Source organism: Myodes glareolus, chromosome 13, assembly GCF_982192425.1.
Source record: "Myodes glareolus chromosome 13, mMyoGla1.1, whole genome shotgun sequence".
Taxonomy (NCBI): Eukaryota; Metazoa; Chordata; class Mammalia; order Rodentia; family Cricetidae; genus Myodes; species Myodes glareolus.
The window spans coordinates 67,087,336-67,099,175 of NC_142038.1; the positions used below are offsets into that span (position 1 = coordinate 67,087,336).

Sequence of the window (11,840 nt, forward strand, 5' to 3'; positions counted from 1 at the left end):
CTGTTTTGTTTGCTTTTGAGACAGGGTCTCACTCTGAAGCCCTACCTGCCCTGGAACTCACTATGTAGACTAGATTGGTCTTGAACTCACAAAGATCTGTCTGCCTCTGCCTCCTGCGTTCTGGGATTAAAGACAACTACCACTGTGCTCAGGTTCTATAATTTTAATATCATGAATTATTCCTGTTTTTGTTGTTTTCTTTTTCAATAACTTAAAGGCTTAAAAATCTTAGGTCATGGGTTATACTAAAACATACAGTGAGCTGGAATTGTAGCCTTGACTTGACAATGTGCTAGCAGGTCTTCTGAACCACTGCAAATCATGGTTATTACTGTTGATTTAGTGTTCATATTATTCTAAGTCTCCTATTATTACCATGTAGGATAAAATTCTAAGTAAGATGCAAGATATGCTCAATTATGTTTGTTGGAGACAAATCTGTTCTGAGAAAAAGGTTTTTTTTTTATTTTTCCAATTGAAAAACTGATATTTTGGGAATCAGTAAATATCTTTAGTGCTTGACTTAAATAAATGTTAGACACTTTTTATTTGCCCCCCTGCCCCAAGACTTTTAAGATCTACAATTGAACTCATGATTCTAAACACAATCCCATGTGATTATTGCACATTTCAGACTGTGCCTGTGGATTTATTAAGACCAGGATGATTTGATCAAAGGCAGAGTTAATATTCTCATTGTTTCCTTGTGGCCCAAGTCATAAGCAATAAAGAATGGTTATTTTTGTATGGAGGGCAAATGAAGTATGTCCTTTTAAAACTTTATTTCTTCTTCTATTTTTCCTTAGCGGTACTGCTGACTTTAGTATGCAGCGTTGTCACTGCCCGGAAAGGAAAACATTTTCCTGAAGACTTAGCACAGCAAAACTTAATCATATCCAACACTGAAGCACCTGGAGATGACCGGGTGGTAAGTCACTTCCTTGGTGAACAATTATTCCTATAGTTTTACAATTCATCCCTGTGAAGTTATTTAGGAGCCAATTTATATTTGTAAGTAGTTGGAATCTTGTAAATTGTAAGTCGACTTGGGACTTTCAGTGTCCCAGCCCTCATGGGGTGCTACTTACTGAACTTCAAGTGTACCTTGCAGTTCTATTTTTCCACTCTTTGGTAGTCTTAATTCAAACTTAGTCTATGTTGGGAATGATTACAACAGTAATCACCCTGACTGCTTTCTGCAACGTGTGACATTCTTTGACGCCCCCCCCCCCCCCCACTGTTGTCTTGTTTTATTACAATGAAGTGCTCTGCCAACGGATTCACCACCCAGACTGCCAACAACTCCAGCCAAGGCTTCTGTGGCACAATGGGATCGGGAATGAGAAACGGTGGGCAGGAGAACTTTGAGATGAAAGGACACCAGACGTTGGACTCCTGCCGCGTGGCCGGCCATCACCACACCCTGGATCCCTGCAGAGGAGGACACGTGGAGGTGGACAACTGCAGATACACTTATTCCGAGTGGCACAGTTTCACGCAGCCCCGGCTTGGCGAAGTGAGTGTCCCTAGAGGGTTTACTTTGAAGTAGAGAACAATAGGACACTGATAATGTAAATTTCCAGAAGCTGCTTTGCCAGTGTTTTATGTGCCTTCTCTTGTGAGATCTAGTCATTTTTTAAAAGCCTTGATTTTGTTACATTTAATCTTTAAATATTTTGATCCCTCTGTTGCATTCACTCAGTTTCTAGAATCTTATGAGAACCAGGGACTTCTGATGTCTGCCTGCAAAGATGCACTTTTAGGTATACAACTGTCTTACAAACCTCTTTGATAAAAATATGAAGATAAATTCTAGTTCTTCAAGAATACATTATTTACCAAATCAAACTTGTACTTTGCTATGAAAATCTAAACATCTGAATACAGTTTTGTTTTTTTTTTGTTTTTTTTTTTAGGTTAAAGACTAACATGCTTTACTTAAGCCATGCACTAACTTTTTAATTTTCTGCTTTCTTCTAACTGGACTAGCAATTGTGGCACATATTTATAGGATGTGGTGAGTGGCCACATAGCTATGCAGTGTAGAATGGCTAAAGAACCCAGTGGGTGAGGACATTTGAAATTTATTCCCAGTAATTTTGAAACATAGAAAACACTATCATAGGAATTATTTTGAACACATAAAGCATAGCATGCAAATATAAAGTGTGTCATCTGGAGAGCAGTGCTGTGAAAGACAGGGGTAAATGAGTGACTTGGTCTACACCAACACTGGAAAGCTTTCAGAGATGCTAATGTCTCTGCTTCATTCTGGGAGATTCTAGTTTCACTGAAGTGTGTGCGTGTGCACAACATGTTATGTCTGATTTGTATGTGGGGCCAGGGTAGGGGATCCTGTTTGAGCATTCTTGCTGGCACTGATTCCATGCCTTTAACAGTGGCACTGGTGTCTTTGGAGCAAACACTGTACCAGACGCCTTTAGTGCTGGGATGGACAGAACACAAACAATGTTCTAGAAGAGGGCTCTCTTACTGTATGTCCGCAGCATTTGTTTTGTTTTTATTTAGTCCTATTTTAATGGTTTCATGGTTTATATTTGCAGCCTGCATTCACGTACAATCATGCTAAGGGACAGACCAGATACTCTCTTAGGGACACCCTGTAATGGGAGGTGTGGGTGGCAGAGCTGAGGGCTATGAGAGGACTGCTCTAGCAGGTCAGCAGAGGGAGCCTTGCCATTTGGAAGACAGGCCAGCGGGACCCTGCACCGAGTGCAGAGGTGTGCCTGCCTCAGTGTATCTGCCCAAAAGCCTGGCTGCTTTATAGAGAAAGCATGGTTTCTGCAGTGTGCGTTAAGCTGATGCTTTTATTAGTGATTTTTCTGGGGATATATCTCTGGATTTTGGCTACTTTGGAGTGCAGTAATTTTTTAAGTGTATTTAATCATTGCACACAATAGAGGTTTGGTTTATATCCACTGTACACTGCTGGCCATAAGAAGCAGGCTTTCAAGTATTGCATTTCCATCAGTAGATTTCAAAATAACAAAGTGACATTGGAGGAGAATGTAATTTAAAGCGACACAAGTTAGTAAACTAAAGTTACTCAAAACTAGGACCATTTCATAGCCACATCCAAATTCCAACCACTCGGCATATTGTCTCCATTTCGTGAACTGACCTCAGCTATAGACATAACATCTGGGGATCAATATCTCATGATGACTTAAATGTATGTAGATATAACAGTTGCAAACCTGGTTTTTTTATTTTGGGGGGTTATTAAAAATGCAAATTATACTGATTTATGATATGGCTGTAATATAGACCAATCATGTGCATTTTTTGTGTGTAGGACTCCATTAGAGGACACACTGGTTAAAAATTAAACATAAAAGGTAAATAAAATAATTTTTCTGTTCATAATTGAAGTTGTTTAAAGAAATAATACAATCCTGTTTTTTGGACTTTACAGAAATTGCACGCGTGTAATCAGAATGAAGACCATATCCCATCCCAAGACTACGTCCTCACCTACAACTATGAAGGCAGGGGATCTCCAGCAGGTTCTGTAGGCTGCTGCAGCGAAAAGCAGGAAGAAGAGGGACTGGACTTTTTAAACAACTTGGAACCCAAATTTCTTACATTGGCAGAAACGTGCACAAAGAGATAATGCCACTGGGTTACAATCAGACACGGCCTCCACAGTTGTCCCCCGCAGTTGTCCCCGACATTTGAAACGAAGAAGAGACTGTAAAATAGAGGTTTTACTCACACAAAATGCTCTGGAGTTATGCTGGCTTGTGATATTTTGACTTTAGTGTGAAATTGACACATATTCAGGAGAAACTGTTTGAGGAATTCTGATCGTTTTTAGACTGGCTGTGTGCTGTGTTTAATCTTCCTGCCCCGCTCAACAGGGCAGTGAGCTGCAGTTCCCAGTCTGCCACAGATCCTGACCCTTGCAGTCCGCTGTGCGCACATCTCCACTGAGAGTTCCTACAATACTACGATACAGCTGCATCGTCAGCCAAGGAGTGTGTGCACATATAATGAATTTTTCTACATTTTACAGTCTTCCCCCTAGTAATTTGTATTGTTAAAGTGGTTTGTTGCTGACTGCTTTTCTAAAAGCACAGGTATTAAAATAGAGAACCAGCAAAGCTCATGTTGCAGTACTGGAGTTAGCTGAGGTCTGTAAAGGACCCACCCTGCCCTGAAGGTATTTACCTAACAAATGAATTGAGTAAAACAGTAGTCTAAAAACAGCTAAGTTATGCCAATATTGCAGCACCACACACTCATAAAAATGACTTAAGAAATGAGCAAAACATCAAGCAACACTATTTGAAGAATGTTTTAGAACAGAAATAATTAATACTAAATTACAGTAAAACTTTTACAAAGCTGATGATCTAGCACCTGCTTCTCTCCGATTTCATTATCAAATACTTTACTGGACTTTGGAAACAAAACTTGGCAAACTAGTCTATTGTGCGGCAGTTCCTTTATTTCAGCGTAGTCTGAGGCCAGTGGGTATTTCTACAAAAGTGCACAGCAGAGCAGCATTTAAAATGCGGTGTAAACAAAGAGGAAAATGGCAACGATTGAAGACAAGACTGGATGTGGCTCATCTTGTAACAGGGGCAGACTTCCTCCTGCCTGAATGTGGCAGCCCAGGCCTGCCGTGTAATTTGTTTAAATTCAGAAATATAGATTCTACTTTTGGTGGGAAAGAAAATAGGCACATGGAATAATGGATTCCCTTTGCAGGATATATAAAGACTTGTACACGCAAATATTAGAAGCTGCCCCTCTGTCCCCTACTGCTGGGACCCACAGCTTGCTGGTGGGGTGTTGACAGAAACGGCATGGCTTTCCTGGGTCATAGGGCTGATCTTTGCTGAAGTTACATACATCCTCCATCACCTTTTTTTTTTTTTTGGTTTCTTCCTTTTTTCTCTCTTCCTTCTCTTCATTTTGTTTTTTTGGGGTAGCTCTTCATAAGCCGGACTGGCCTCAAACTCACAAGCCTTCTGCCAAGTCTCTGTATAGTACAACTACAGGCAGATGGAACCACTCTTGTTCTTGATGCAGAGCAAACTGGTCTTAACCTTAAGTTGGGAGACTTTGGGAGTGGACTGAGGCCAGTCCAGAAGCCCAGGCTTCTTGGATTCCTTTCCCTGTCTGCGAAAGCTGCTTGAATGAACTCCAGCAGATCCACCTAGGTGGCAAATCATCCAGAAACTCAATCATCCTTCAGTGTGAGTGAGGTTTCTATCAGTTTGCTTTGTTAGGGGGAGTTTCTCATGACAGGAGTTAGGATTCATGGGAGAAGGAGATCAAACTCTCACTTAGGGAGGACAAACCGATGGAGCATTTTGGTGTTCAGAGACAAACAAGCAGGCCAGGAGGGAAGTGAAGCCAAGAGGCCCACGAACAGCCAAGGTGGCATCATAAGCTCTTCGCATTTCCCCAGGTCTCACCCTGCATTTTCTCCTTGCTCTGAAGACCATATAGCTGCCGTTTAGTTTGGTGAAGCATCAGGCAAGCCATTTCTTATTTGGAATGCAGTGGCAGGAAAGGAAGGCTACGAGGAGGGTATAGATCAGTCAGCTTCATGCTCGCCAGGCAAGAGCGAAGCCCAGCATTTGATTCCAAGTGCTGCATAAAACAAACACAGTTTCAGCACTTGAGAAGTGTAGCAGGAGGATCAAGAAAATTCGAGGTTCTCTGTAGTTATGTGAGAAGCTTGAGGCCAGCTTGGGCTACATGTGGGGAGTCTTTGAACGGGCCAGAACTGCTGTGCCGACCAGACACAGGCTCCACGAGAAAACGCTTAGCCCTTCTCCAGCAATGCTAAGGTCTTCAGTTACATGTATATCTAAGATCCTGATTTGATTTTACATTTTTCATGTTTTCATTTTGCCCTGAGAGTCATTTTCTTGGTAGACTTTTGAAATTGTCATTTTCCCCCATAGCATCACATATTATTCTTTCCTTATATGTATAAGGTGAAAATTGTGCTATTTTAGAGTGTAAGAAAAACAGCTTGCTTTTTTTTTAACGCCTTCATCCCCCTCCACCCAGGTTTTTATGTGATTGTACAGACCATTTTTTATTACATTTATAAGGAAGCAGGTAACTGTCTACTGTCTAAAGAGCAATTGAAGTTTATTTTTCAATGTTTTAAACAATCTTAGTTTGACAATTAAATTGCTTTTGAAACTTGTCAGATAGAAATAAGCATGCATTTAATGTGTAAAATAATACTTCTTATTAAAAATGTAATAAAAATGCTAAATTGATTTCCTGTCTTTGCTGTATGTAGAGACTAAAGGATCGAAGGTGCTAACACTGCAACCTCAAAACATTGAGTTTCATGCTAGCAAGACAGTCAAAATACTCCACACCATCTGGAAAAATAAATGATGTGATTGTGGTTGCAGAGATGATATACCAGTAAAAAAAACTTGAAATTGGGAGCCAGTAATTGCTCTTAACGAGTTGAACTATAGCTCCAGCCCCTTTTAGCACTTGGTATAGAAATTTAGTACTAGGAGAATAAAGGGGCAGTACTGTTGAGACTGGAATGCACTGACATTCTTTCTACCCTTCACACAAAGAAGCTGTTAGGGAATGGAATTCTGAGAGGCAAACTCTTTCCCTGTGTGTTTTAGACTTTGCTTTCTGGCAGGACAGACACATCCTCCTGAGCTCTGCTGGCAGGGAGGCTGGTGCTCTGCCTTTACTTGTGGCTCCCTCTTCCCATACCTTCTTTTCAAGTATCTACAAGTGAGTATGGGACACATCCTTCAAAGACTCAGACCTCTCTGTTCTCAAGCAGACAGGATGAACACACAAACAGAACCAGGATGCATGGTGTTTGTTATGCCCAGATACCCAAAAACCAACAAGGTGGCCGAGTCCCCTATGTAAAAGCAAAGAGTCTTTATTTTATATAAGCTTGCAAACTTGGTCTCTCCATGTGTCCAACGTATTGGAATAATCTGAGCGCCCCAAGCTCAGCTAGAGTGGGTTTTTATAATAGTAAAGCTGGGGGTTAGGGATATCTAAGGTTCAGGACCCTTGATTGGCTGGCATTTGTCTAGGGGTGTCCTGGTGAGTGTATGCTGGAAGGTGATCCTATCTACAATGGTTGGAATGTTAGGAATTTCCTTGGGGGATGGTCTGTTCTTGGGTGGTGCCTAGGTGATCTCAGTTTGTGGCCCTTCCTGCAACCAGGCATTGCTTCAGGGTAAACTACTGAGACTCAGGCCTCCATTAAACTCAGCCTGGGTCCTACACTGTCAGGTGATAATGGCTGGAAGTTAAGAACTTCCTTTGGGTGGTCTGCTCCTAATAAGCTTATCATGGATTGCTGAGTCCTACACTTCTCCTTCACAAGCACCAATGATAGGACCCAGTCATCGGTCCTGCTTGCCCATGGTTTTAAGGAGGTATTATTGGGACTTAAGAACTATTTTAGTTAACAAATCCATTAATAGTTAATAACTCTGGGCCTATTTTTCTGGCATATCAGCAGACACTATAGGTAGTTATTTTGCCCTTCGTGTCAGAGAATTTCTGCTTGTCTTACCCTTTCAACCTATTCTGGGCAGGGAGCATGGAATGACATGTTAGGTCAATCTTTTCCATGTCCCCCTTCTACAGGAAAAAAAAATTTTTTTCACCTTATTGGCTAAGACTGTTCTGGATATTTCTGCCTCCAATGTTATGGAGACCTGGGTATGACTAACTGTATGTGGACTCTGGTCCCTGTCAATTTTAATAGATTTGGAAACTATTTGATCTGCACTCAGATATACTTTACTTATCCTTCTGGGATCTCTGATAGTGTTGATGGCTAGGGCAGTTATAATGTCAGTTTAGCAGCAAAAGGTATCCAGATCCTTCCACAAAGCAATAGACAGCTTGTCAGCTCATTCTAAAGATACTATGTTTTAAGGTCTGAGAATATAAAATTTCTTTATCTTTGTGGGTCAAAAAATGACTTAAGATGTAAACACAGGTTAAGATATGGAAAATGTTTTTTCTTCCCCCCTCTATAGTATAGTTCTAATAAGCTGATAGAGCAATGGCTACTTACTGTTTGGGTCACAAGCTCAAGATTTTAGATTTATTCTAGTTGCCATTTAGATACAAACTAAAGGTGTTTCTTATCAGGCCAAAAGCATTTCTGTCCAAAACATACATGGTTCTCTGGTGTCGTGATTCAGTGCTAGCCCGACTCTAAATTATTTCTCTTCACCAGACCCCAACATAAACTATTTCTCTGGACTGGTGTGGAGGTGTGAAAATAAAGACACAACTCACATGGTTTTATTGGGAGGGAAATTCTCAGTGATACCTCATGAAGTCCTGAGTTCACATCCTGAAGAATTCCTCTCATTTGTTCTCCAAACAGTCTTTCATACCAAAACATAAACTGAGTGGGAAATACACCAGCATTCTGTCTCCTAGGTAACCAGTGAATGGTTTTTTTTTCTGTCCACAACTACGTATGTGCTCTGTATGATACCTGTCATGTAGGCTAAATCAGCATCTCTATCAGGCATCTTCCAAATTACAAAGAAAGAAGCAAAACAATATCCTGACTTTTTGTTAGGTAGCAAACAGCCTGTCTGGAAGGCTACATGACCATCCTCAGATACTTCTATTGCTTTAGAGCCTGGCTGCCATACCAAATAGAAATATGGGCCTACACTCTGAACAGAAAAAAAATACATACATGCTTCTAACCAAAGTCTGTAGTTTTTGCTAGGACTCAAAGTTATGAGTCTATTCCTTCTGTTTACAGATACCTGTTATCTGCTCTTTTTCTACAATATGATTTTTTTCTTTAAGTACACAAATTTTGGCTTCTGTTCCTAGTTTAAACTCATCTCAATAGGCTTCCGCTTGGCTGGCAGATGCATCTAAGCATCAGTTGCTGATGACAAACCTTCTCTGAATGGCAGCAAGTCTTGAACTTCCTGAAAGCTGATGTGGACCAGTCCAGCACATATGAACGCTCTCTGTCCCTTCAATGAAGTCTGATGAGTGCCCCATTGCCTGAATTCCCTCCCTACCTTTGGCTAGCCTTTCAACCTACTCAGGCGCTGATAACAACACCCCAATATCAGCTTGAATTAGTTGCGGAAAGGAACATGTCATTCCATGCTACCTGCCCAGAATAGGTTGAAAGGGGGATCTTCCTGGCATGGGGGACAAGATAACTAACTGTAAAACCTGTTGACATACTAGAAAAATAGGTCCAGAGTTGTCAATTGATGCATTTATTAACTAAAATGGTTCTTAGGTCCCAATAATACCTCCTTAAAACCATGGCCAAGCAGTGCAATGATCTGTTCTATCTCTTTAGGAGACAAAGCACGCCCACTCCCTCCCCTGTCTGCTGAGACAAGCAGATCTTCCTTCCTGATTTCAGTCTGAGTCTTTTCCTTTTCCGTCTCCCTCTCAAAGAGGCAACTTTGGTCACCCTCTCTCTTTCTGCCTCTCTGCTCTTCTCCCCTTCTCCCTTCCCCTTCCGTAACCCACTAAATAAATATCCAACCTCCCTCTGCATGGCTTGCCTATCTGTCTGTCTCTCACCCGCCACCTGGGACCAGCCACCTTCAGAAACCTGCGGCAGTCTCATGTGCTCTCTCTGCCTGGAACTGGCTGCTCTGGGGTCCTCTGCCTGCCCCAACTCAGGGACCTGCAGTATGGTCTCATGACCTGCTGCCTGCTGCAGCCACTTGGGATCTGTAGCAATTTTAATTTTTCCATTACAAGCAGAACCCATGATTGGGTTCTGTCAACAGTGCTTGTGAAAGGGGAAGTGTAGGACTCAGCCATGGATAAGTTTAATGGAGGCCTGAGTCTCAATAGTTTACCCTGAAGTAATACCTGGTGGCAGGAAGGACCACAAACTGAGATCACCTAGGCACCACCTACAAACAGAGTATCCAATGAAAATTCCTAACATTCCAACCATTGCAGACAGGATCAATTAGCTCAAACTCACCAGGACACCCTTAGACAAATGCCAGCCAATCAACGGGCCTGAACCTTAGAAATCCCTCACCCCCACCTGTATGTAAAAGCAACTAGCCTTTATTTTTATATAAGTTTGCAAACTCGGACTCTCCAAGTTTTCATCACATTGGAGTGGCCAGAGAGCCCCAAGATTAGTTGGGGTTGGGTGAGGGATTTTTAAGGTTTATGACTTCTGATTGGCTGACATCTGTATAGGGGTGTTTTGGTGAAAAGTAATGGGTGTGTTTTGGCAGGTGATCCTATCTACAATGGTTGGAACGTTAGGAATTTCCTTTGGATGATCTGATCCTGGGTGATGCCTGGGTAGTCTCAGTTTGTGGTCTTAAACTACTGAGACATAGGCCTCTATTGAACTTGTCATGGCTGGGCCCTACGTGTACACTCTGACAAGTGCAGGTATCTTCAGAGACCAGAAGTGTACACTGGATCCCTGGAGCTGGAGTTGCAGGGTGTTGTAAGCCATCTAGCATGGATCCTGGGAACTGACCTCTGGTCCTCTGAAACAGCAACTAGCATTTTTGCCTAGTGAGCCATCTCTTCAGCCTGAGAAGAAGGCATCTATCCGTTCTCTTAGGCAATATTTTTTCACTGGCCCATTCTGATAGATGCAGTAAGATTCCACGGGGAACATTTGTTCTTACTTTCTGGCATTCTTTATGTAGATGTTTGCTATTTTCCTTTCATAATGCTTTATGCTAAATGTGCTGTGTGATAAAAATATATGCACATTAATTTTGTTAAAAGATAGGTTTCAATTTTACCTTTAATGGTTTGGATTCTTTTATGTATGCAATCTGCATCTCCCTCGTGAAACTGAATTACTGGTTAGAGAGCTGTAATAACTGAAATTATGCTTGAGAACCATGTCTACTTCTCTGATATGCAATCTGCTGGAAGTTAAGGACAATCTTACAGATTATGCTTGTTACACTGGAGTGTTTTTTTTAAAAATATGAATCATCATAGACAAGTTAAAACAGACATATAATAATGTAAGCTTACTTGGGGAAATGCCATTCTAAAAAGCCCCAAGCATCCCTGACCCAAAAAGAGAGCCCAGAGATAAAAATAATGGCACATTTAAAAAATGTTTTTATTTGCATCAAGCTGGTTTAGTAACATTTTGCCCTGTGATTCTAACTTGGTAGTGTGCACAGCATGTCTGGTTCAGAGTCAGCATGGTATTTCAGTGAAGGGTGAATATGCCTGAGTTCAGACCCTGAAATGCAACGCTGCTCTTCAAAAGAGAACCCTGCTAATTTGGCCTCACCCATCCTGAATGATGGTATTCAGAAGATCTATGTTTTATTTTATTTATTTTAAAAATATTTAATTTATTTTATTTATTTTAAAAATATTTAATTTATTTTATCTGTATGTAAACCTGGATGTGTGTCTGTGTGTCACATGCATGCAGGAGACCGTGGAGAGCAGAAGAGGGCATCAGATTCCTGGGCACTGGAGTTGTAGATGGTTGTGAGCTGCCATGTAGGTCCAGGAATGGACTCAGGATTTTCTTTAAGAACAGTGAATGCAATTTACCACTGAACTATGTCTCCAGTCCCAGGATCTAAGTTTTATATGTTATGCTAATGTAGGCTTCAACTCATATCACCAATGACAACCATGACATAGAAATAAACCTTACTTTCCTCATAACTTAATCTGTCTTTATATTAAAAAATATTTAGGTAAGTTTCAAATTTGAATGCAAATGATGCTCTGATTATTAGTCCCAGTGTATGGAAATACTTAGCAACTTGTCACATAACCTGTGTAAGTGCTAGATCATCTAACGTTTTAATCTCTTGTTTAAA

At 41.1% G+C, this 11,840-nt stretch overlaps 1 protein-coding gene across 2 annotated transcripts in view; it reads left to right on the forward strand.

The window, feature by feature from the left end:
• The window catches only part of Dsc3 (desmocollin 3), a 39,379-nt gene extending 33,114 nt beyond the window's left edge, over window positions 1-6,265 (forward strand). Inside the window, exons 14-17 of one of the 2 annotated variants that reach the window (XM_048442681.3) lie at window positions 807-928; window positions 1,265-1,516; window positions 3,317-3,359; window positions 3,437-3,573. In XM_048442681.3, the coding sequence (XP_048298638.3) occupies window positions 807-928; window positions 1,265-1,516; window positions 3,317-3,343 (401 nt within the window). In that variant the 3' untranslated portion in view covers window positions 3,344-3,359; window positions 3,437-3,573. Of the gene's footprint in view, window positions 1-806; window positions 929-1,264; window positions 1,517-3,316; window positions 3,360-3,436 lie in introns of both variants that reach the window. The other variant, XM_048442680.3, reaches the window with a different exon arrangement.
• The last annotated feature ends 5,575 nt before the right edge of the window (window positions 6,266-11,840 follow it).